This window comes from Bubalus bubalis, chromosome 1 (assembly GCF_019923935.1).
Source record: "Bubalus bubalis isolate 160015118507 breed Murrah chromosome 1, NDDB_SH_1, whole genome shotgun sequence".
Lineage (NCBI taxonomy): Eukaryota > Metazoa > Chordata > Mammalia > Artiodactyla > Bovidae > Bubalus > Bubalus bubalis.
In genome coordinates this window covers 180,719,710-180,747,136 of record NC_059157.1, presented here as the reverse complement: position 1 = coordinate 180,747,136, position 27,427 = coordinate 180,719,710, and the positions used below count along the sequence as shown (strand labels likewise).

Genomic DNA, 27,427 nt, shown 5'->3' with positions numbered 1-27,427 from the left:
AGCAAGAGAGTTCCAGGAAAACATCTATTTCTGCTTTATTGACTATGCCAAAGCCTTTGACTGTGTGGATCACAATAAACAATGGAAAATTTTGAAAGAGATGGGAATACCAGATCACCTGACCTGCCTCTTGAGAAACCAATATGCAGGTCAGGAAGCAACAGTTAGAGCTGGACACGGAACAACAGACTTGTTCCAAATAGGAAAAGGAGTATGTCAAGGCTGTATACTGTCACCCTGCTTATTTAACTTATATGCAGAGTACATCATGAGAAACACTGAGCTGGAAGAAGCACAAGCTGGAATCAAGATTTCTGGGAGAAATATCAATAACCTCAGATATGCAGATGACACCACCCTTATGGCAGAAAGTGAAGAGGAACTAAAAAGCCTCTTGATGAAAGTGAAAGTGGAGAGTGAAAAAGTTGGCTTAAAGCTCAACATTCAGAAGACGAAGATCATAGCATCTGGTCCCATCACTTCATGGGAAATAGATGGGGAAACAGTGGAAACAGTGTCAGACTTTATTTTTGGGGGCTCCAAAATCACTGCAGATGGTGACTGCAGCCAAGAAATTAAAAGACGCTTACTCCTTGGAAGGAAAGTTATGACCAACCTAGATAGCATATTCAAAAGCAGAGACATTCCTTTGCCAACAAAGGTCCATCTAGTCAAGGCTATGGTTTTTCCAGTGGTCATGTATGGGTGTGAGAGTTGGGCTGTGAAGAAAGCTGAGTGCCGAAGAATTGATGCTTTTGAACTGTGGTGTTGGAGAAGACTCTTGAGAGTCCCTTGGACTGCAAGGAAATCCAACCAGTCCATTCTAAAGGAGATCAGCCCTGGGTGTTCATTGTAAGGACTGATGTTAAAGCTGAAACTCCAATACTTTGGCCACCTCATGCAAAGAATTGACTCATTGGAAAAGACTCTGATGCTGGGAGGGACTGGGGGCAGGAGAAGTGGATGACAGAGGATGAGATGGCTGGATGGCATCACCGACTCGATTGACACGAGTCTGAATGAACTCCGGGAGTTGGTGATGGACAGGGAGGCCTGGCATGCATGCTGCAATTCATGGGGTCGCAAAGGGTCAGACACGACTGAGCGACTGAACTGAACTGAACAGTCCAGAAAATAAAAGAAAAAATCAAATAATAAAGGGAAAGGAGAAAATTATATTAAAAAAAAAATTCCCCTGAGTTTCTAGCAACTGAAAAGGAAATTAAATGGATCATAAAGCTCTCATTCTCTAATGAAAGAAATGCTACCACTGAAAAGATTCTAATTTGAGCAAGGATAACAAAAACATGGCTGTGTTGGCACTGCTAATGATACAAACTCAGAATCCTTCTTTACACAGCATTCTAATGAATCATGAATTCATCAGAGATGGCTCTTAGAATAAATCTTCACGATCTCTTGTATACATGTTGTTCTTTTACCTCAAGAAATTTGTCATTTAAAAATAATAAAGCATGCATACCTGTTTTATATATATATGTATTTATTTAGATGTTCAAGGAGAACAAGCACTGATTTACTAATTCCTAGTCAATACACTTCACTGCTTTATAACAGGTTTTATGTCTGTTTCAAGCATTCCTTCTTTTAATTCCTGACCAACTTCCAAACGCAAGCAGCAACAATTACAAACCAGGTTGAGTTTTGACTTCCTTCTATTTGAAATCCTTTGTGGTAAGACATTTATGATGTGTCATATCTCACTGATTCCTGATGGTATTTTAGGTACTCTGGTGTCAAGATTTTTCTTTGCCCATTCAAATCAGCCAACAAAGGCCAATTGTGAGCAGGAATATAGTGAGCCTTCCATGTAGCAAGTGCATGATTTCCCTTACTGTCTAACACAGGTATTTACAATGTACCAAAGCATAAGAGATTAAGAGGCAGCAAGAATACACAGAAGAACTATACAAAAAAAGATGACTCGGATAACCATGATGATGTGGTCCTTTACCTAGAGCCAGACATCCTAGAGTGCAAAGTCAAGTGGCCCTTAGGAAGCAATACTATGAACAAAGCTAGTGGAGGTGATGGAATTCCAGCTGAGCTATTTCAAATCCTAAAAGATGATGCTGTTAAAAGTGCTGCACTCAGTATGTCAACAAATTTGGAAAACTCAGCAGTGGCCACAGGAATGGAAAAGGTCAGTTTTCATTCCAATCCCAAAGAAGGGCGAAGTCAAAGAATGTTCAAACTACCACACAATTGCACTCATTTCACATGCTAGCAAAGTGATGCTCAAAAATCCTTCAAGCTAGGCTTCAACGGTATGTGAACCAAGAATTTCCAGATGTACAAGCTGGATTTAGAAAAGGCAGAGGAACCAGAGATCAAACTGCCAACATCCATTAGATCATAGAAAAAGCTAGAGAATCCCAGAAAAAATCTTCATTGACTATGCTAAAGCCTTTGACTGTGTAGATCATAACAAACTGTGGAAAATTCTTAAAACAGATGTGAATATCAGACTACCTTACCTGCCTCCTGAGAAACCTCTATGTAGGTAAAGAAGCAACAATTAGAACTGGACATGAACAGATTATTTCAAAATTGGGAAAGGAGTACATCAAAGCTGTATACTGTCACCTTGCTTATTTAACTTTTATGCAGAGTGCATCACGTGAAATGCCAGCTGGATGAATTACAAGCTGCAATCAAGATTGCAAGGAGAAATAACAATAACCTCAGATATGCAAAAGGTAGCACTCTAATGGGAGAAGAAGAACTAAAGAACCTTTTGATATATCCCTGAAACAGAATGGTGAAGATGAACTAAAGAGCCTCTTGATGAGGGTAAAAGAGGAGAGTGGTGCTGGAGAAGGCTCCTGCAAGTCCCATGGACAGCAAGGAGATCACACCAGTCAATCCTAAAGGAAATCAACCCTGAATATTCATTGGAAGAATAACGCTGAAGCTCCAAATACTTTGGCCACCTGACAGGAAGAGGTGACTCAGCGGAAAAAGACCCTGATGCTGGAAAAGACTGAGAGAAGAAAAAGTGGGTTACAGAGGGTGAGATGATTGGATGTCATCACTCATTCAATGGACATGAGTCTGAGCAAACTCCAGGAGATGGTGAAGGACAGGGAAGCCTGGTGTGCTGCAGTTCATGGGGTCACCAAGAGTTGGACATGACTTAGCAACTAAACAACAACAAAGCAAAAAGGTCAAGAAAATTTAGAAAGGACCCTTGGGTAAATGTCTCTTCTTGGATTCGCAGAATTAATTTCTGCGTTCTTTAGAGTCCAACATTTTAGAGGGCACCTTTAAGGTTTTTAGAGGTCTCCAGATTTTTATACCTATTTCATATTTACCTTCCAGGCCAAATGTTTACATGTGTTCATTATTTTAAAAAAATAGATGGAAACTGAAAGGGATGAATCAAGGAGACTAATGGGAGATTAACATTCTATGAATAACAACCAAGGGTTTTACTGTATAGTTATATCTATATGCATATAAGCATGTTTCTGGTAGAGAGGTTGTCAAGGACAGGATTTTACAAACCTGCATAAGAAAATCAGCAATGTATTCTGTTTTCAAGCAGTATACATTCTGGGCAGCAGCTTCTGCTATATTAACTCCTGAGTCATCTGGTTTCTGTTTATTAAAGTCAGAAAAGAGATGTGTAGCTTCTTTAAATAAAGATACAGAATAACCAGGCAGCACCTAAGGAAAAAACAAAAAGCACCACAATCTATCAGTGTTCCAAGGTAGTTCAACTGTATAAGCTACACCTAAGGATTACCATCTCATAAAGTACCGAAAATCAAGAACTGATCACAGCAACCTTGGTTAGAAATAATTGTAAAAAATCCAGTTACGTGGACTCAATACAAACCTTTGCTCCTCCTGACTGAAGTAGGCGTTTGAATCCTGATTCTCGGGACTGATCAACATGTAAAATAACTTTCCACCCGCTAAATGCCCCCTGCAAATAAAGAATAATCAGTGTAGAAATTATTTGGAAAATAATTTGACAATATAAAAACATTATTTTCTCTGTGGTCTTAGTTTTATGTAAGTGAATAATCTTATAAGTTTTACTTCTGATGAACTGATAACTATCTTGGCCAGAACACTCTGATACACACAGTCATGGTGTCTGGCATACAGTTGGCCATCAATACACAATTAAAGAATTAAAAAAAATGATTTAATAATTAGGTAACAATAAAACAAAGCAACTTGACATTTGTCTAGTTTTTTTGTAGTATTTTTCTTCCTTACAACTAATCTAATTGTAGAATCTAAAACACGGCTTCTTAGATTAGATGAAGCCTCACTATTTCCCTTGAAAATGACTACAAATTGGAAATTTAAGTACAGAATTAACAGTTAACAGAAGCTAGTGGAATTACTCTAAAATAAAGGGAATCAAGGCTAACAGGGACTTGGAGATAGCACAGAACTCAGAATATAACATAAAAGATGACATAATTTGTACTGTTAACCTTTTTGTGAGGCATGGACCCATCTGGCAGCCTAGTAAAACCTATGATCTGTTTTCCAAATAATTAAAAAAAAAATAACACCTTTATTGAAATGTAATTTCCGTACCATATGAATGTTTTATAAATGTTCAAAATCAAAAAGAAAGTATTACAAAAGAAAACATTTTATTGAAAATTCTAAAAATATTAAAAAATTTGTGACATAATGGATGTGCTTCTACCTTAAACCCATCAGAGGGTTGAAGACACCATTTAGTAAAAAATGCATTTAAATACACCTAATGTACTAACCATCATAGATTGCTACTGTTTTTTAAAACTTTATTTATTTGGCTGCACCGGGTCTTAGTTGCAGCACGCGGGACTTTTAGTTGCATCACGCGGGATCTAGTTCTCTGATCATGGACTGAACCTGGGCTGCATGCATTGGGAGCACGAAGCCTTAGCCACAGGACCACCAGGGAAGTCTCACTGCTGCTGCTGTTCAGTTGCTAAGCTGTGTCTTTGACTCTGCAACCACAAGGACTGCAGCACGCCAGGCTCATCTGTTCTCCACTAAGTCCACTAACTAATTTGAGAGTTTGCTCAAATTCATGTCCTTTGAGTCAGTAATACTATCTAACCAGAGCTTACTAGTATACACTAAACATGCTCATAACACAGAAGTCTTTAATTGGGCAAAATCAGCTAACACAGAGTCAATTTTATAATAAAGTAGTTGAATATCTCAGTAATTCACTGAATACTATACAGAAAAACAGAATGGCTGCATCAGTTGTTTACTGCCCCCACAATCACGTGGCTCCCTGGGTGCAGTGGTTGCTGCTATAGCCCAGCACCACCACAGAATACGGCATTGCACGATGCTAGCCTGGAAAAAGACCAACATTCAAAATTTGAAATATGCTTTTTACTGAATGTGTATCACTTTTGTAGCATCATAAAGTCAAACCACTGCAAGTCGAAGAGGTCTGTATTACTATAATTTTAGAGTTGTGATGAACATAAACAATATTTCAAGTTGCAAACATAATGCCAGCAAAAATGTCTGATTTCTGGGACCTCCCTGGTGGTCCAGTGGTTAAGAACCTGCCTTATAATGCAGGGGATGCAAGTTTGATCCCTGCTGGAGATCCCACATGCTGCAAAACAACTAAACCCACGCTGCAACTGCTGAGCCTGAAAGCCATTACTAGAGACTTTGTGCACCACGAGGAAAGACCCCATGTGAGGCAGTGAAGATCCTGTACGCTGCAAGTAAGACTCAACAAAGCCAAATCAATAAATAAATTTTAAAAATATCTGATTTCTGTGGGGAACGTCACAGCACTGTTAACAGTGTTGTGATTTGTTGCCTAGACTTATACAATGAAGGAAATGCAAACTTTCAATTAGAGGTTTGTAAAAATAAGGATGTATTTTTCCCATTGAAAGTGTACAGCCTTTCTGAATCTGATCTATAAACTCCTTTGATATCTGATTTGATAATCTGTGGCCCCCAAGTTGAAAATTCCTGAAGCTAGAGGCTGAAAAGATTCTTTGGAAGAAATATAGTATGGGTCACATTTTACACATATAAATGATTTTTAAGAGAGCCATCAACACTAAATATATATTACTGTTGATCACAATTAGAAGAATTAGGAATCACACTAAGCTCAATTTAGAATGCCCAAATTAAGTATATCAATCAAAGAATAAAAGACAAATAGAACTGTTCTTACTTTGTAATACAGGTTCTCTTTAAAAAATTAAAATCTGGACTAGTCATGACATCAAATGCCATTTATACTACCCACATAATTATATATATTAATACCTCAGTAATGCCTGATTCTTGTCTTTGCTGGATTTTTTTCCTCCATCTCATTGCCGCAAGTGCTAGTTTTCGTTGCTGTACATTGATTCCAGTCAAAACATCGAGTATGGAACTACTTCCCCACTCATAGTCTTCTTCCTAGAGAATTAGTACAACAAACTTTTGAATTCCTACAATACATCCTCAAAGAGTCCACAATCTAGTAAGAGCTACAAGCTATACATTTTGTTCCTCTAAATACAGAGAGTACTAAGCAAGCATCAATTTATGAGCATGGAGGAAATGTAGATTAATTTGCCTTCATATGAAAGTCATGTACATCTAGCTTCATCTTAGCAACTGGTAATATTTAGATTACTGGGCTTTACCTACTATAAGATGAACTTCACAGAAAGACATGGTCTCAGAGGAGGTATACATTAACAGTTTGATTACTAGTCTATACAAGAGAGATCCCTGAGGTTATCTTGATTGAAAACTTCAAAAACTACATGATAGATATTATTGCGATGGTCAGTTACAAACCAAAATATTTCAAATAACTAGCTTAATATTTTATGTGCTAGAATCAATTATTAAGACATTTAATTTTAAAGAAAAATGACCCTTCACATTAATTTGCATACACACCGACATGAAGCGCCCAGCAGTCCTGCAAGCTTCAAGGTAGGAGCGATGGAGTACCCACTTTCCCGCTGCCACGGAGGCTAAATACTTCTCGTTGCGAAGTGGATGCCCCACAACAATGTGTGTACAGCTGGGATCAAAGCACTGCTTCTCAATCACTGATCCACCTTAATTAGAGAAAAATTGATACTTTATTGATTCTTAACCTTTTCTGAGGGAAAATGTACCTCAACTATGCAGTGGTGGTAGTTTAGTCGCTAAGTCGTGTCCAACTCTTGCGACCCCATGGACTGTAGCCTGCCAGGCTCCTCTGTCCATGGGATTTTCTAGGCAAAAGTGGATTGCCATTTCCTTCTCCAGGGAATCTTCCCGACCCAGGAATCGAGCCCAGGAATGCAGAGAAGTTATTTATAAATAAATTGCATTAAATAAACAAAACCCCTGACAATTACTTTACATGCATATTTCTATAAAATGTTTACTCAACATTTCCTGCTTCTCTGAAATTGGTTACAATTAAGATTAAAAAAAAAAAGAAAATGAATACAAACAAGAGCAACAAACTGCAAGTGGTTGTTCTCTTAAGCCTCTCTTAGGTTCACATCTCTTAAGTCTCTTTCAACTACCTTAGCAATTTTCAAGCACTGAATATGTGTCACCAGGGAGATGGAGGCCAAAAATGGGCATCTATAGACTAAATACAGAAAAAAAATTTTTGTCCTGCTTTTAGTGGAAATAAGGTCAGTAGACCAACACAGAAGCTCAGGAGGAAAGCACACGCTAGGTAAATAGAGATGAAGGAGATGGTGAGAGCTGACCCCTCTTCTCAGATATGTAAGAAAGAAGTCTGAGGAAAGAAGAAGGCCTAAGTAAATGAAAGCATATGTAAAGCATGTTTTTATTTATATTTTAGAGGTTAGGCAGTGTGGTACCAAGGACTTCCTGAGATTTTTAACCAAACAATGGAACTCTACTCATGCTTTACAGATGACTTTAATAATTAAGAGTGGCAATACTTTTAAGCACTTACTATACAAGTCATGGAGTTTAAAGTATTGACTCATTTAATCATCACTATTCTATGAATATTCTATTATGTACAATTTACATATAAGGACACAGGTATAAGAGTAACTAACCCAGGATCACAGTGACTAAAGAACAATAAGGTAAAATTCTATTATTAATATCAATATCTAATTCTACGTAATGAATTTATTATAACCCAGACAACAGGCGAACTTATTTATGTACATCAGTTGGCCACGGCTGCTTCGTTTATACAATGATGGGACTCTCTGCAGTCTAGTATCAAAAACCCTCTAGTCACAGACTCCCAGTTCAGCAGTCTGCACTCATCTGCCTCTGCTCTCTTTTAGACAAGTCTCTGCTAGCTGCATAGTTTACAGAGATGGAACACTCTACAGAAGACACACACTTGAAAGTGCTCCATTTGGTAGCTCTAGGTAACGCTTAGCAATTCTAACTTATCTCCATCTAATTTATTGTATGACTGGGAAACAAATATTCCACATGAGTGAAGTTTCCAAAACATACAGCTTCTTAAGTGTACAACTGCATCTGAAAGAAATCTTAAAAAAAAAAAAAGTGCCCCACAAACTTAAAAGGAGAGCACTAAAGGACCTTTAATTTTTTCTTGATGATTCAGGGCCACTATTAAAAACAATCATTATTTCTTAATGTTTCTCTAGGTCAAGTTGTCATATTAAGTTCTATAAGGCTGCTTTGTGCAATACAGTAGCCGCTAGCCACATGTGGCTATTGAACACCTGAAGCACAGCTACTCGCTATTGAGATGTTAGATGTGCTGTACATGTAAAATATATCCCAGATTTCAAACTTAGTAAGAAAACAGGCAAATTATCTCACTGATATTTTATACTAATTACATGTTGAATATAATATTTTGAATATATTTTGCATGTACTAATAAAGTAAATATTAAATAAAGTACATATATAAATAAAATACATATGTAAAATTAATTTCACCTGCTTCATTTTACTTTTTAAAGTAGTTGTTAGGAAGTTTACCTTTCTAGTATGCTGCTTCCAGAATGGTCAGGAAGAGCGTGACAACCAGTAGAATAAGAACGTCACAGCAGGAGGAGCTCCTGTCTGGATATCAATGTACCTTCAACTTCATGAAAATGCAGTTTTTAACTATATAATTCCTTTGATTTTGTCCAGACTTTCAACAACGAACACTCAAAGTAGGACAAGATTCTTACACCTTAATGATGGGATTCACTTTAAATGTTTAAATCCTATGACTTAAGTTCTACTGCTGACAGGCTGTATGGCCTGAGACAAGTTATTCATCTTTTTAATCTCAATTTCTACAACTTAAAAATGGTAATCAATAATTAGCTACGTTTGACTTCCAAATAAGGTTACATTTTCGACATAAGTAAGATACTTGTACCTAGTTTTTCAATCAGATGACAATAATCAATACGTTCTTGAGGATTCAGAGATGACAACTGAAATATGTATTGTTTTTTTAAGTCTTCATGAGTCTCCTCTATTGTTATAATCTGGAATGGAAAAGTTTATTTTAGAAAAAAATTAACATCAAAACAGCTATCAAGTCTATGGTTCTTTTACAGTAACATTTTACTTAGTTTTCTGAGTTATCAAATGCAGAAATGATTATAATAAAGTACCAAGAAATAAAGTTTTCAACATATGACAAACCTTGACATTGATATCAAAAAATTCTGAATGTAACATAACAGCAATATCCAAAAGTTTTATCACCATACTAAGGATAAACAAACCTTTTCTCTAGGGTGTGGAGCCACAGGTGGGTTGGCTAGGGGGAAGGCAATACTGGGGGCTTGAGGCGTAGGGATCAGGTGGCTGTCTTTCACTGGAGTTTCCAGTTCTTCAGAGATCGGGTGTTTTGGGGCTCCAGTCACACATACGTTCCCAGGATCACAGACAGCTGAGGGCAATAAAATGCTACAGTGTGATGATATCCAAATACGACTAAGAAGAAAGTCTGGGAAATATTCTCATCTGTCTTAACCAAGATGAAATTAAACAGAAATTCTAGAATGTAAAATGTACATGCAAAAGAAGTAGCCTATTTCTAGAGCTTATAAATGAATGCAATTAGAATGGCAAATGGTGTTATCTGTGTGCTTCTCTCTTTAAATACCACACCTTCATCAGTAAAATGTAAATCAGATTTTAAAAATGAGAGCAATTCTATGAGAAAATCAGAAGCAGAGATAAATCTATACATCTAGTATAGAGAAATACTCATGTGATCAGAAAGAGAAAGAGGGGGAAAGATGACCAATGATGAGAAACAGGAAGCATTTTGTTTTCAAGGTAAAGTCCAAGGAAGAAAAATATAGGGAATTCAGAAAGAAACTCATACAGCTCTAAAGAAATGTAGGTATGTGCTAGGTGGAGTTAAGACTTAAATGAACAGATGATTGAGAGAAAAATCAAGCATTAACTACACAAATGCAAAAAGAACTGGAAAAATGTCTGGGGGAAAAAATGCCTAATCCTTAACTTCCAAATTTAATCAAAATACATATTTCAATTTATGATGCCTATGTGGCTAAGTCACTTCAGTCGTGTTTGACTCTCTGCAACCCCATGGACTGTAGCCTGTCAGGCTCTTCTGTCCATGGAACTCTCCCAACCAGAGTATGATAAATTACATCAATTTATAATTATTTATCTGACTTCCAAGTTTAAGCCCAAATATATCTATTAAGTTTTTGTTGGCATGTACAATTCAGAGAACCACAAAGTGCTTATCTATTTATTTTCAAGAAGTCAACATGTACTTAATACAAACAATTAAATAGATTTCTTTCTCATTACCCTGTTCAGCAATTTCTGAATCATGTAAAGGCTCCTGGAAAGGAGAATCCTCCAATTTTTTAACATCAACCTGAAGCTCAGAGTATTGTGTGGGACAACTAGGCCACTGCAAATTGCTGGCAAGTCTTGCTCTCTCCTCCCTGGCTGTAGGGTCATCCCAAATGATCTGTTCATTTTGGGAGGGCTCTGTGTTGACATCAGGTACTGTTTGACGAGACTGCCTAAGGAACAGAAGTCACAATTTTAATAACAGATAGCCATAACAAAATCCGTCCTCATAACTTCTGTTAAGTTAGACTGCAAATTGGTGGTTCACCTTTAAATGTCCACCATCTAGCACCCAGTAAGCAACTTGAAAATACTTATTCAATAATTGAACTTAGGGAAATTTTTATTTAAAAATTTTTTTTCCCAGAAACTTATCTGTTTTACCTAGAAAATAAAGCACATTGAATCTCAACTTCAGAGGGTAAGTTTACTGTAGGAAATTTTAAAAAATTCTAAAATGATTACAGCATTTAGAAAAGGGACTTTTCTCAATTATATAGGCTTAGGGAAACATGTTTAGAAACCTGGTTATTTTGCTGACCATTCACAGGTTGTATTTTTAATCACTGGAAACAATAACTGTAATTAAACAATAACTATAATTACATAGGAAGTGTACTTAGTATCTATAGGCTGCTTTTAAGGAAGGTTTTTTGGTTACTAACAACCAAACCTCTCAGAGTCTAAGGTAAGCCAGCTTTATAGAGAACTAGAGTGAAACATGTTTTCAGTTCAGTTCAGTCCAGTCCAGTCCCTCCGTCGTGTCTGACTCTCTGCGACGCCATGAATCACAGCACGCCAGGCTTCCCTGTCCATCAGCAACTCCTGGAGTTCACTCAAACTCATGTCCATCAAGTCAGTGATGCCATCCAACCATCTCATCCTCTGCCATTCCCTTCTCCTCCTGCCCCTGATCCCTCCCAGCATAAGTCTTTTCCAATAAGTCAACTCTTCGCATGAGGTGGCTGAAGTATTGGAGTTTCAACTTCAGCATCAGTCCTTTCAGTGAACACCCAGGACTGATCTCCTTTAGAATGGACTGATTGGATCTCCTTGCAGTTCAAGGGACTCTCAAGAGTCTTCTCCAACACCACAGTTCAAAAGCATCAATTCTTCGGTGCTCAGCTTTCTTCAGAGCCCAACTCTCACATCCATACATGACCACTGGAAAAACCATAGCCTTGACTAGACGGACCTTTGTTGGCAAAGTAATATCTCTGCTTTTCAATATACTATCTAGGTTGGTCATAACTTTCCTTCCAAGGAGTAAGCGTCTTTTAATTTCATGGCTGCAGTCACCATCTGCAGTGATTTTGGAGCCCCCAAAATAAAGTCTGACACTGTTTCCACTGTTTCCCCATCTATTTCCCATGAAGTGATGGGACCAGATGCCATGATCTTAGTTTTCTGAATGTTGAGCTTTAAGCCAACTTTTCCACTCTCCTCTTTCACTTTCATCAAGAGGCTTTTTAGTTCCTTTATGGTGTACCAATTTCACTGAAAAGTAAAAAGAATTCCAATACCTGCCTTCAATGTGTATACTGAATATTTCAATGTATATACATAAAGAATTATTAATAGAAATAATTTGCTAAAGCTGATGGCACTCCCAAAGTGTTCATTTGCCTCAAATACAAGGAAGATGGCCTTTTACTCTCAGAATATATTTACTTACCGACTTTGGCACAAGATTTAGGCTCTCTAAAATGTAAAATATGACCTGAGGTGTATTAAATAGAAAATCATTTTTGCTCTGTACTCAGCTAAAGAAACAGCCTCATGAAACATACAGTTAATATAGATAAATGCATATTTCAATTAATCAATTCAAGATATAAGTCCATTAACCTTCATCATAGAGATTTTTCTATTAAGGAAAAGATGAAGTTCTTTCTATTGAACTTAAATCACATCACACTAAGATCTGTAATCACCTTCCCTAGAAGATAGGAGTTATAAAGAGAATACAAAATAATATGTAATCCAATAAGAAAACTGCCTAAATTTATATATGTATATACACATACACACGCACTTACTGTCTAATAGCAATATTATTTAAGTCTAATACACAGAACAGAGAGGACTACCATTCAATCCATTTCAAACAAGGCAAACTGGATTTTAAATCATGTCTCTCTCAGGGGAGGTAATAAAATGTATTAATCATGCCTCAGTGGAAGCAGTTCCTTGGTATGGAACACACCTCTGCTTCCTATTCCCAAATAAGAATTCTGGAGTTGCATGAAATGAAAGGATAAGTTAACAAGGAAGGGAGGAAGGAAAAGCTATTCTGCCATCAGTGACAGGGACAGACCTCAGTGCCTCTAGGACTCTACTTCGTCCACTGCGGGCAGAGCGGGTGCTGTCAGGAGTTGAAGAGGTACTGTTACAACCACTTCTTGAGAGGGAAGTCCTCTGCCCTTGGGGTTTCACTATTGAAGTTGCAGACATTATCTCCTGAAGCTGCTTTTGAAAGTTCTCTCTCATCTCCAAAGTCTGTGTCAGAGCTTGAAACAAACAAAAATATACCAATCAAGGTAAGTTTCTCTTTAGCACACCTTATTCATATTAACTATTTTGTCTAGATTTAGTTGAACACAGATTTATTGGCTTGACATCTACTGAATATTTACTATAGGCTACAGTACTGTACTAAGACTATGAATACTGCAGAACCAAGACATAAAGGCAGCCCTTACTATGGAGACGGAATAGGAAATAATCAGGAAGCCCTCTGCAGACACGGTGCTGAGACACGTGGTCATCATCCCTGTGCAGATACCCTGCTGGTTTCCGATCCTCTCACGCTCTGTACCACACCCTGACATACATTACAGTCATTTATGATTTTCCCTTATGGTCCCTGAAAACACAGACCACAACATGTTTATCTTTGGTTTCTTTATAGACTAAATATTGAAGTAGGTACTAAATAAACATTTTTGGAATGAACACAGTGGGACTAACTAAACAGGTAAATCACAGGGAATGCTCTGGTAGGGTAAAGAAAATAGAAAATACTGATCCATTAAATCCATTAAAGAGAGGACACCTAGAGCTTTAACGTTACTCATTGTTGCACCACTCTTTATAATAGCAAGACAAGAGAAATAACCAACATGCCCATCAACAAGGAACTGGCTAAACAAAGTGGGCCATTCATACTATGAATACTATACAGTTGCCAAAAAAGGGAAAAAGACTGAAGAAGCTCCTTATGTCCTAATATGACACTCCACAAGTTGAACTGGTAAATAACAATATCAACATCAAAGTATAAAACAATATATATAGTAGTTTAATATTTATATATTTTTTTAAATGAGGGAAGGAGAAAACATGTTTATAATTGTATACTCATAAAACAGCTCTGGAAGAAATCGTAAGAAAGTAACATCAGAGGACTTCCCTGGTGGTACAGTGGATAGGAGTTCCCCTGCCAATGCAGGGAACATGGGTGGGATGCCTGGTCTGGGAAGATCCCGAGCAAGCACGTGTGCTGTAACTACTGAGCCCGTACTCTAGAGCCTCACATGCCTGCCTCAACTACTGGAGCCTGAGCACTCTAGGGCCTGCGAGCTACTAAGTAGCTACTCCACAGCTACTGATCTCCTGTGCCTAGAATCTGTGTTTCACAACAAGATAAGCCACCACAATAAAGCCCATGCACCGCAACTAGAGAAAGCCTGCCCATGGCAACGAAGACCCAGCACAACCAAAAATAAATAAATAACATCAGAAAGATAAAGAGAAACTCTTTACACCTCCTTCTGTACCTTTAAAACCATGTGAATTTATGTTAAAATATATTGTGCACATAATGAAACTTTTTGAATCAAAGGACCAATTTTTGAAAAATTACCATCTCTACCTATGTTTAAGAGAATACAGCTGTGTCACACTAACTCTGTAGAATACCTAGTTTCACACATTTTACAGGTTTCACACTTATATCACTCAAAGCTTTGCTAACTATTAATTAATGATTGGCATGGAATCTCAATTCAATCCTCAAATATTAATATATGCTTTACTTCTATCTAGTAACATAGAAGATAACTTTATTTGTTCATCTGATGCAAAGGAAACATTCAGTATGAAAGATACACATTTATAAATTTTGTTTGTAATTTAAAATATTTTACCTCCTTTAGAGTCATTCCTCCCATTTCCATTTGATGTTATGTCATTACTGGTGGTCATATTGTCTATATCATTTTCTTCTACAGGCATATGATCTGGCTATTGAAAGAGAAAAATTACAGTTTCTCAAACCAAGCCCTGTATAAGGCTTCACAGCAATATATGACTGTATATTCAGCTTAAAGAGGGGGTAAATGTATCATCTGTATCATTTACCTCATCATCCCTCATTGCAGAAGCAGCTGAGAGTAGTCGGTTATTACAGAGTCGGCCATCTTGCACCGCACTGATGTCCAAGCTCATTTTGGGATTATAAGTATGTGGATAAAGAGATTCGGGAAGATGTTTATACTCCTGGGCACACTGTAATACAATGGTGTGCTTTAAAACAGGACTAAAAAAAATTTTAGTGACTAAAAGATATTAAGTAGGAATTCTAAGATGGCAAAAGTTCACAAAATTAAAGTTTTGAAAAGTAGTTGACTTTAAAATTCCATCATACAAGTAACAATTTGTCCTCACTTTTAAATGTCCTGCCCACTAAAGTATGAAATCTAATTCTATTTCTATGCCTTTGCCAAAGTATCAATCATGTTTCAGGGAATACCCAGAAGGAAAATGGAAGAAGAAGAAAGAAAAGAAACTGTATTGGCATGCTAAATTAATTCTCCTCAAAGCATTACAAAGTTTTCTTTCATATCATTTTTAACTAGCAAAAAGAATCAGACAATCTGAAATACCCATTAAAGATTTACTAAGCATTTAAGGATTAAAGACCTTAAGTTTCTGATGCCAAAGAAAGGAAATGTGCAATTAAATAAAGTTATCAAGAAAGGAAATGTGCAATTAAATAAGGTTATCAAACTTGTTTATGTACAGAGAAATGGATTTGTGCCTTGAAGTACTGTTTATGTTTTCATTTAACAGAAAGGCGGGGGGAGTATGCTTACCTCTAAAAGCCAGTGCTCTGAAACAATGTGTACTCCTCTTTCTTTTACAGATTTATACTCCCGATTAGTGTCATTTGGTCGTCCCTGATAGATGAAATGAGTCACTGTCTCATCAAAACTCCACCTAAAACAATCAAACCCACAAAAGCCTGAATACCTGAGAGAGAGAACGACATTAGTTTATCATTATTCTCTATAAACAGAATACCCAAAACCTTTCAGGAACCAGAGTAAGCAAAAACACTAAATGACAGACTCCACTTTCACTGTTAAATTCTATATGCATATCTCTCAATATATAAATGCAGACAGAGATGCAGAAAGATATTCTTTAAAACATCTTCTATAATATCACTTCATACAGGTGATACAACGATAAAGATATTTTCCAGTTAAGTATCCAACCTATCCTCCAGCTGCTGGCAGCCACTAGTCACTGTACATTCGCTCTGTGCCCATAATATTGTGTACTCTACATAGCATTATCCATCCATTCCTCACAACAACTCTCAAACACTGTATTATTTTATCCATTTAACAGATAAGCAACTGAAGGACATGATTAAGTAACATACTCAGTGAATAAGAGGTAGAGCCAATTTTGACTTCAAAATGCACACTCTTAGCTATTACACTGTGCTCCCGATTTCTTCCCATTTAATATTTCCTTAACCTAGTTTGCTAAATGTGAACAACTCATGGTAGTCATATTACCAACAGAAATGCTGTGTATGGTACCTGAGTCTCCATATCTATTTCAGTCTTCCAGCTATCACATTTGAAGTGCTCTTTCTATGTATGCAAAAATATAAATACTCCATTCCCCTCTGTGTTATCAGACAAAGGCATTTACATATTTAATGTATATTCTATTACTATGTACCTTCTACTGACTTTAATTATAAAAGTTAGATTTATGAAATCCATTTTAGTAGAAGGAATGTTGTATAAATATCTGTAATAAAAAGGGAGTGCTATATCTGATGTGTCAGGAAGATCTGGTCTAGATTTTAACTGTCGGCAGGTGGGAGACAGTATCACTGATCTCTTTGGTGCGTATGGAAGGGAACATCTGGAACAGCAGCACTTGAGAGCCAATTACCCTATGAACACATACATACTGTAACCTCTGCATAATAAAGAGTTCTTTCCTCTCATTAATTATCAAGTCTCAGAAATTTACTTCAGGAATATACCTAATGCAAATTTCAAAGTAATGCCACTGACTATTAAATTCTATTTAGGGATTTCAGCAATGTATTTTTTTTATATTGAGAAGACTGGGGCATTTTATTTATTTTGGCTGTCTGCTGTGGCTTGTGGGATCTTAGTTCCCTGACCAGGGATAGAACCTGGCCCCCCAGCAGTGGAAGTGCAGAATCCTAACCTCTGGACCCACCAGGAATTCCCAGGACTGGCATTTTAAATCTTATAAAAACACAAGTCCTATATGCGTTTTTTTAAACCTTACATAAGTCTACATCTGAAGAGAATACCCATGGACACATTCAATTTTTAGGGCTCTTAGGGCTACTGTGAGAATGATATGAGATAATACTTGCCTCATATTGAGCACTCAGCAACCAGGTAAGAACAATATGTAGACAATACAAATAATAGTTATAAGTAAGAAAGCTTTACTCTTCTACAATAGATGAATGAAACACTAAGGTGCCTATAATCACACAAATATATTTTATTTTTCCATTCTCCTGATTTAATTTCTCTATCAAAAAGATAACTGAAATGACTTACCAAAAGGGAAAGATAAAGCTAATCATATTCCTCAAACTGTTTGTTAATTGTAAACCAATCATTATGCTAACTATGAACTGCTGAAAACAAGTGATCAAGAAAGCAAGTACCACAGACAATGAAGGAATACAATCAACTCAGCACTGGCTGGAATAGGCAAGGGTCTCTCAGTCCCTGATACTGATGCCATTTGTGCTAGGGACCTGTCTCTAGATGGGCTGTCAGGTTGAGAGTGGTTATCTATGCCTCCAAAGTAAAAATGATAGGCATTAAACATCCTCAAAATGACCATTTTAATTCAGGAGTGCTGCAGCACTTAGCAGGACTCACAGAAGGGCTCTGATTGATAATCACTAAGAAACATGCTTAAAATCTCCGACCTAAATGTATTGAAAAACTCCTTGAAGACAAGGATTTTTTTTCTAGACTGTACTCATTCACAGATCCCAGATTTTTAGAATAGTGTCACAAAGTATGTTCTCATATATTTGTTAAATATGCCCTAAATACATGTAAGAGTGAATTGATATAGGAGAGGGTATTTTAAAAGGATGAGGTAAATTAAATCAAAATTGGATTTTGTAGATACTATGATAAACTATTAATAAAAGGCAAAATAATGTTTTTTGTTTTTTTTTTAAATAGATGCTCACAACAGCTTTAGGTTTCCCTATAAATTGAGTTCATATCACCACCAAAAAAAAGGCATGCCAACTACCTGTAGTCTGCACCTAGAGAGGCCGCAATCCCATTTAGTTCACTCTGCTTCTTACTGAGTTTCTTACTAACACACACCACAACGTTCTCAAGTGGCTTCGGAGCATCTTCCTGCCCATGGAAAAATAAAAGAAACAGCACTGTTTCAATCATTATTATTTCAAATGTTTTTTTTAATCTAAAACTTCCTTTTAATAAGAGATATAATTCCACCTTTTCTGAATGGGCATCCTTCAGTTGAGGGCTGGCAGAAAGAGCAACAGCATTTCGAGAGCTATTTGCCAAAGCAAGTTTCAGGTTTTTGACGATGACTTCTGAGAGTGGTGTACTCCGTTTCCTTTTGTGCTGGCTGGGACCTCCTGGAGTTTCCAAGGCTGCGAGTGCATCCTGTGTATATGGAGGAGGAGAAGGAGAAAGGAAGTGAGGAAAAGGAAGAGAAAAGGAAAGAGAAAGAAGAGGGGAGAGAGAGGTAAACAGAAAAAGGAAAGGGGTAAAAAGAGGTAAAGAGAGAAGGGGAATAATCCTCAGTATTAACTGGATTATAGCTTTAACCTCCTCCAGCTTTCCTCCAAACAACAATAAAAAGAATGAAGTATTATCTGCATCTATATAGATAATGAAGAAAACAATTCCATACTGTCCAACAAACTGGTTCAAAGAGACCAAGCAACTTAATATATTTTCAGTAGTATTTTACCACATTTGTCTGATCTTACAGTTGAAATGGCTCAGATGGTAAAGCATCTGCCTACAATGCAGGAGACCTGGGTTTGATCCCTGGTTCAGGAAGATCTCCTGGAGAAGGAAATGGCAACCCACTCCAGTATTCTTGCTTGGAAAATCCCACGGACAGAGGAGCCTGGTAGGCTACAGTCCATGGGGTCGCAAAGAGTCGGATACGACTGAGCGACTTCACTTCACTTCATAGTTGAAATTGGTTAAAATGATACCAAAAAAACAAAAGAAAACAAACAAGTAAACAAGCAAAAAACACAGAAGGAAACAAGTAAGCAAGGATGGATATAAACTAGACATGAACAATAAGGAGGATTAAAAAGTCATATTGAGCTGATGATTATGAAAAATCTTCAAGGGTACAAAATATATGCCTATTCCCAAGCTACCCCAATTCCCACGTGAGCACTAGTCACTGCTGTTCAGGACTTGTGCTCATTCTCTTTCCCATCTGAATAGTATTCCATATATACAGCAGAAAGTATCTAGCCAGTGCTCAAGTGATGAATATTAACCTTGAACACACACAATTTGCACAGGTAAAGGAAACCATGTAAGCAAAATGCATGCACCAACACTGATATATTCTCATAGCAAAGCATCAGTGTTTCACCACGTACTAGAGAGCAGAGTAGATAATCCGATTTTTCTTTTTTGCCCATCTGTTACATCAGTTTAAAGACCAATGAGTACAAGGTGAAGTACTATCTTATATATCACAAGAGAGAGACACTGCTAAACACATTATGACTAAACAATAAAACCTTTAAATGTGCTTTATACCTTCACTGAGACTATTTCAGAACCATCAGTTTTTCACTGTAAGGTAGAAGAATGGTCTCAACAAACAGAAATATTTCTACTATCTTGCCTACTATTATTCCATTTACTATTCAAAGAATATTACTAGCTTTGAGACCTTAGAAATCATCTAGATATGCTCCATAATTTTACAGATGGGGATAATGAAACACAAAGAAGTTGACTTGCCTTAAAAGGCAGTAAGAGGCAAAGCAGAGGCCTGATTCTAGATCTCACAATTCCCAAACCAGTGCTTTCCCTCTACTTTTCACAGCATAAGTAGTGTTACAGTACAAAATATTACTTCAGAGGAAATCTGATCAAAGATTTAGCTTGGAGAAAACTGTCCCAGGTCAATTTATGTTTATTTTCTGAAGATGAACAACTTGCAAACTTTAAGTCTGCTCCAAAACATACTATGAGTAAAACCACACAATAATTTTGCAAAGGTTCATGGGTAAAAAAATCATGGTTCGAACAGCTATTTGAAAGGCCAAGAACTACTAAAGGAATAGTGAAGAAAATTATCTTTGGGGAATGAAAGAAAACCATCTGAGAAGGCTGAATTAAACCTTCATTTGTGAATGCATTTTTTAGACAGGGAGCCATATTCCAATGCTCAGAAGATCAAAGAAAGATGCACACTTAACTCATCTTTTTAGGGCAAATGACTGAAAGGTAAAGAGATAACATTTTCAGAAAGTGCACTGGATGTATTCCTAGAATCAAAACCTAAGTCCAATTTGTCTATGTAACTGTACAGTTTATGAAACTATTTATCACACAATTTCACTTGATTCTTACAGTAAGTGTGTAAGTCTTCAGTGATATTATCCTCTTTGTACAAAAGAGAACTGATGCTCAAATATGTTAAACGATCTGCGAATCATACCGTTCACAACAGATACAGGACTTGAACCCAGATGTCCTGATTTCACACCATATATATCTCTAGCTGTTACCTCAACACTGGGTATACACAGGGACTCATTACCATGAATCTATTTGCCAGCATTTCTGAAGTTACTACTACAAACTAAGTGATGGAGAACTTGGTGCTTTAACTTTATGAACTATAAAACTGTTATCTCCAGAACCATTTTCTATAAGCCTCACCTTCACATCAAAGGAAGGCTTGAAGAGTTTGTCCTTGGACAGAAACTTTGAGGGCGTATCCAGGTGTAATGAGGGCTCCTTCTGAAGTGACTGTCCTGGGGAAGGGGAGACGGAAGCCTGTCCGGAGTGCTGTGACATCACCATGCGGAAAGCTTTACTCTGAAAGCGGTTCATATCTAAAGGTGTAACGGCTGTTTTTCTCTGAGTTTCCAGATGTGTTACAGGATGCTCTGGAGTATCTGGATTTAGATTCACCTCATTTGTTGTTTCAGTTTCCAAACTTTGTTCTAGAGATTTAAAATGAAAAGAAACAAATATGAGCCACTGATGTCGTTTTCTTGTCTCTAAAGAGGCATACAAGAAGTGATGTTTTTATCTTCCTATTAGTTTTCATGTGAATTCTTAAGTACACTTCACACCACAAAGCTATAAACTTACTTTCAAAGAAACAAACCAGACATTAAAATATATGTTGAGTTAGACAAGCAAATCAACCGAAATAATGAATGAAATTAGATTTCCTGTTTCATCTTGTTATAACTTAAAATATTCTCAATAAACCTCATAATTTGCCCAAAATTATATAAGCAAGTGCCAAAGAATTGATGCTTTCAAATTGCAATGCTGGAGAAGACATCTGAGAGTCCCTTGAGGATCAAACCAGTCAATCCTAAAGGAAATCAACCCTAAATATTCCTTGGAAGGACTAATGCTGAAGCTGAAGCTCCAATACTTTGGCCACCTGATGTGAAGAGCTGACTCACGGGAAAGACAGAAGGCAAAAGGAGAAGAGTGTGGCAGAGGATGAGATGGTTAGATAGCATCACTGACTCAACGGATATAAGCTTAAGCAAACTCTGGGAGAGAGTGAAGGTGAGGGAGGCCTGGTGTGCTAAGTCCATGGAGTCACAAAGAGTCAGACATGACTTAGTGATTGAACAAGAAGTTAATATCATCTTGGTCAATGGCAGAGTAAAAAGAAAATCCCAATTACATGTACTCAGAGTTAACAACCACAGTCAAGTTTTTGAAAAGTTCTTAATGAGATTTTAATATGACCTAAACATTACTTCACCTCAGTTGTAAAATTCCCAGGTTGTCTAGAGAAAAGTAATAAATAATAGCTTTGAGAGCTGTTCCCAAGGTTCCCTAAAGTGTGACCCGGGATGCCATCATGTTATATAAGAGAGGCTACTGTGTCCTCCCATTCTGCCTCCACCATTTTTCAACATTTATCAAAAACACTTACTAAATGGCTGCTCCATGCCAGGTCCAATCTAGACAATGAAAATACATAATTTACTAGATGCATGTACTCCTTGCCTTTTCAGAGCTTATGGCTGAGCAGGGAAACAGGAAAGTAAACTAGAATGGTAACACTGGGATAAGAGCTACAAAAGAGGCATGGTGTTATGGCAAGACAAGGCCATACTTATAAATCAAGGAAGGTTTTTCCAGGGAAAGCGATATCCAAGCTGGGAGCTGAAAGATAAGGAGGAACAAGCAAGCACAAGGTGGGCAAGATATAATATGCAGAAGTCCAGGAACAGACTGGAATAGAATAAAATACACAGATAGGAAAAACTAAAATAGGAATAGACAGCACTTTACTCACAGAAGGAACAGTAAATGGGATCAAAGCTCACATCTTTAGACTTCAAACACTGAGACCCTAGAACACTCCCATACTGTTTTGTACCTTCTAGCTTTCAGATTGTGCCTACACTTGATAGTAATCATAAATTAAACATTGCTGCTATGAACATACTTATATTGCCCACCCCTCTCCCCAATAATGGGTGCCCAACAGTGGCTCATGTTAAAGGGAGAAATCTTAATGAACTGTCTCAAAAACAAGTTTTAGCACATTCATAAACCAGAAACCGTGGGGTCACAAACAGTCAGACACGACTTAGCAACTGAACAACAATCCCAGAAACCAAAATGTAAAAATATATATAAAATGACAAACAAAAATATTAACCTTCTTTAGATGAACTTTCAATCAGGAAACGGTTTTCATTTGCTCTCTTTCCCAATCTAGCAGACTCCAACAGCCAAGCTATAGTGACTGCTGGTAAATTCCACTTCTTGGCAGCTTCATATTTAGAACCACCTGGCTCTTTCAAAACAAGATGTGTACTGGCAAACATGCCTTTCTTTGCATTGGACTTGCGAACGAAGTATTCTTGAACACTGAAAGTTACATTTAAAAAAAAAGCAAATGGTCATATGCATAATAGTTGGCAAAGAATGACATTTCTAATACAATGGTGTTGTCAGAGTTCCAAGTATAAGAAAATACTCACATTAAAAGTTGGTTATATTTCTTAAATTAAGCTAATCCTCTTACAATACCTACTCTAGGATAAAAATGTATTGTTAAAATTAAACTTTTAAAAATTAATTATTTAAAAATAAGCAAATTAAACCAGACTTACAAGAAATAACCAGAAAGATCATCTATTTAATTGGTCATCACCCACCTACCCACCTTGTCTTTCCTCCCAGTAAAAGACATGGAACAACTAGGGGAGCAAAGGATGAGCATGAATAACAGAACTCCTAGCCCTACACCCCAGCTTCTCTAAGCATTTTCACGTATATCATTGGATCCTCTCAGTATTTGTGAAATACCAATATTTTACAAGTTATCATAAAGATACAACCTGGGAAAAGATGCAGAGAAATTAAGTGTCTTCCTCAAGATCACAGAATATTAAAGAGAACACCACCATTTGAGATACAAACAGAAATGTCTTTTAGGATTTCTGGGTTTCAGGTCTAGTTCCTCACTTTTAAGATTTTGTTAAGTATCCCACATTTTCCCTAGTACTTTCAAGGATTCATTTTTCACATTTAACCCACTGATCAATTAATTTGGTACTTATTTTGGTATGAGATGTTGCTCCAATTTTATTGAATTATCTCTTCCTCAATAAGCTGAAACATCACCTTTATCATATACTAAATTCGTTTGTATTTAGGTCTATTTCTATGCTTTCTGTCTGTTCACTTAACTTTCTGCTACCTACAGACATACTATTATCTAGGGAGGTTTACAAAATATATTTAAATAACAATTCTATTTCAGAATTTTTATGACTTTCCTGCTTGCTAATATTTTCTTATGAATTTAAGAATTAGTTTGCTTATTGCCCTCTCTAAAAAATTCCTTTATAATGTTTAGTCTTCCTGTCCAAGAACAGGTACATCTTTTATACTCTTCAAGTCCTGTTTCCCTCAATAGCATTTTACAAGTTTCTGTAGCTCTTCCAAGTTTCACTTTCAACTTTTTCCTTAAATCAAAATATAGTTGACATACAACATTAGTTTAAGGTGTATGATATAGTGACTCAATATTTAAATAGATTACAAAAGATCAATGCCAAATCTAATTACATCCCTGTGACTTTTAAATTTTATAACTGGAATTTTGTACCTCTTAATCCCCTTCACTAATTTTTCCCAGCCTCTTATTCCCTTCCCTTCTGCCGTTGCTGCTAAGTCGTTTCAGTCGTGTCCAACTCTGTGCGACCCCATAGACGGCAGCCCACCAGGCTCCCCCATCCCTGGGATTCTCCAGACAAGAACACTGGAGTGGGTTGCCATTTCCTCCCTTCTGGTGACCACTAATTTATTCTCTGTATCTACGAGTCTATTTTGGTTTTATTTTATTCATTCATTTTCTTTCTTTTTAAGATTACATATCATGTTGCTACCTATTTTATCTCTTACTACAGATTTAGTAAGAGATCTCTGTTTTCATTAGCTCTTCTAACTAGCTGCACATATGAAGGTCAGTGACTTCTGTATATTAGTATTTTATGTAATCAGTTTGCTGAATTTTTCTATGAGCACTGCTTTAGTCTACTGCCATATTTTCTTACTGTTCTTTTCTACAATTTATTTTTTCCAAAAGTTTATTGTTTAGTATAACCAAAGTACAGAACACAGCAAAAAAGGAAATATAAGATTTAGTGAATTATAAGATGAAACCTTTCTTTTCCCCACCCACGTCAGAAGACAGACTCTTACCAGTCACTCCAGAACCTCTCCAATATGCCTCTTCTGTTACTACCACCCCTCCCCTCCCATGTTAATAGCAGCCACTGTTTGGATATTTATAGTTATCACTTCCTTACTTTACAATGTCATAAACCTCTGTCCATAGTTCATCAGGTACTCTATCAGATCTAGTCCCTTAAATCTATTCCTCACTTCCACTGTACAGTCATAAGGGATTTGATTTAGGTCATACATGGTCTAGTGGTTTTTTCTACTTTCTTCAATTTCAGTCTGAATTTGGCAATAAGGAGTTCATGATCCAAGCCACAGTCAGCTCCCAGTTTTGTTTTTGCTGACTATATAGAGCTTCTCCATCTTTGGCTGCAAAGAATATAATCAATCTGATTTCGGTGTTGACCATCTGGTGATGTCCATGTGTAGAGTCTTCTCTTGTGTTGTTGGAAAAGGGTGTTTGCTATGACCAGTGCATTCTCTTGGCAGAACTCTATTAGCCTTTGCCTTGCTTCATTCTGTACTCCAAGGCCAAATTTGCCTGTTACTCCAGGTGTTTCTTTACTTCCTACTTATGCATTCCAGTCCCGTATAATGAAAAGGACATCTTTTTTGGGTGTTAGTACTAGAAGGTCTTGTAGGTCTTCATAGAACTGTTCAGCTTCAGCTTCTTCAGGGCTACTGGTTGGGGCATAGACTTGGATTACCGTGATATTGAATGGTTTGCCTTGGAAACGAACAGAGATCATTCTGTCGTTTTTGAGATTGCATCCAAATACTGCATTTTGGACTCTTTTGTTGACTATGATGGCTACGCCATTTTTTCTAAGGAATTCCTGCCCACAGTAGTAGATATAAAGGTCTATCTAGTCAAGGCTATGGTTTTTCCAGTGGTCATGTATGGATGTGAGAGTTGGACTATAAAGAAAGCTGAGCACCAAAGAATTGATGCTTTTGAACTATGGTGCTGGAGAAGACTCTTCAGAGTCCCTTGGACTGCAAGGAGATCCAACCAGTCTACCCTAAAGGAGATCAGTCCTGGGTGTTCATTGGAAGGACTGATCTTGAAGCTAAAACTCCAATACTTTGGCCACCTCATGTGAAGAGCTGACTCACTTGAAAGACCCTGATGCTGGGAAAGACTGCTGGCAGGAGGAGAAGGGGATGACAGAGGATGAGATGGTTGGATGGCATCACCGACTCAATGGACATGGGTTTGGGTGGACTCTGGGAGTTGGTGACGGACAGGGAGGCCTGGTATGCTGCGGTTCATGGGGTTGCAAAGAGTCGGACACTACTGAGTGACTGAACTGAACTTCCTTACTTTGCTTTATCACTTCCCACCCTTAAACACTACATTTCATTTTTTATGTCTTTTGGCTTCCAGGTTCCTTCTTCTTTCCATGCCCCCTTTATATTTGTTGAAGATACTGGATCATGAGGTTTCATTATTTTGATAAGATTGTTTCAAGATGGTTGTATATTCTTCATAAGGAGGCATATGTCTAGTTTTCTCTTTATTATGTGAATGTTGGTTTTCAATATCTAGATTCTTCCATTTATTAGGAGTCAAAATGTTACCATTTCTTCTTCACTCATTTGTTGGAATACCTCTATAAAGGGAAACTTCGTCTTATCTATTATTATGGATACAGTCTGATACAGACTGTACAGGAAGTCAGAATAAATACCAGATCCTTTCTCTTCATTTACCAGCTTTCAAAAATAATGAGTTGGTTTCCTAGCATCCTTCAAACATGGCCAATTAGCTTGGTTTTTTGGTGCCATTATGAAATCATGATTGAAATATTATTTGATGACGTCTGGAGCCACTGCTGCTGACACTTCTCCTGTCCTTGACCAGTGGTGGTCCTTTTGACACAACCCTTCGGAGTAGTCTTCAATAATATATTTGTTCTCCATTCTGACAAAAGGTTCCAGACTCACTGGTATCTTTTCTGCCCCAGATGTAGAACTGATCATTTCTCTAAGCTTTAGTTTCTTTTAGTGGGAAATGGTATTTTAAGGTCACAATGGGGGTACTGGTGTTGCTTGTTACTATTGGGTTGACAATGGTCAACCCAATGGTTATAAATGGTTTTGAATTCCTCTTTGAACCAAGAGTTATTAAAAAGTTCTAAAATGTCCAGTTGATACAATCTTCATTTTCCATTTCTACTATTAATTTCTAATTTTTTAAGAAATTAGAAACCTTCAGTGTGAATAGCATTCTTTATTTACAACATGCCTTTTCCCCGTTTAATGCCTTTCAATTTGAATTCAAACTTGTCTGATAATAAAATTGTACCCCTCTCCTTTCTTTTCACATATCATTGCCCATCTTTACTTTTT

The 27,427-nt window shown here is 37.1% G+C and overlaps 1 protein-coding gene across 4 annotated transcripts in view; it reads right to left on the bottom strand.

Annotated features, from left to right (window-relative positions):
* The window catches only part of TOPBP1 (DNA topoisomerase II binding protein 1), a 70,197-nt gene that overhangs the window by 13,739 nt on the left and 29,031 nt on the right, over positions 1-27,427 (bottom strand). For all 4 annotated transcript variants that reach the window (XM_044947015.2, XM_044947020.2, XM_044947016.2 and 1 more), the window contains 15 exons: positions 23,040-23,251; positions 21,056-21,342; positions 18,617-18,790; positions 18,405-18,514; positions 15,932-16,055; positions 15,198-15,344; positions 14,984-15,080; positions 13,153-13,345; positions 10,788-11,008; positions 9,722-9,888; positions 9,367-9,478; positions 6,925-7,088; positions 6,295-6,432; positions 3,863-3,952; positions 3,529-3,690 (listed from right to left, as the gene is read on the bottom strand). In XM_044947015.2, coding sequence (XP_044802950.2) covers positions 3,529-3,690; positions 3,863-3,952; positions 6,295-6,432; positions 6,925-7,088; positions 9,367-9,478; positions 9,722-9,888; positions 10,788-11,008; positions 13,153-13,345; positions 14,984-15,080; positions 15,198-15,344; positions 15,932-16,055; positions 18,405-18,514; positions 18,617-18,790; positions 21,056-21,342; positions 23,040-23,251 — 2,398 coding nt within the window. The remainder of the gene's footprint in view (positions 1-3,528; positions 3,691-3,862; positions 3,953-6,294; positions 6,433-6,924; positions 7,089-9,366; positions 9,479-9,721; positions 9,889-10,787; positions 11,009-13,152; positions 13,346-14,983; positions 15,081-15,197; positions 15,345-15,931; positions 16,056-18,404; positions 18,515-18,616; positions 18,791-21,055; positions 21,343-23,039; positions 23,252-27,427) is intronic.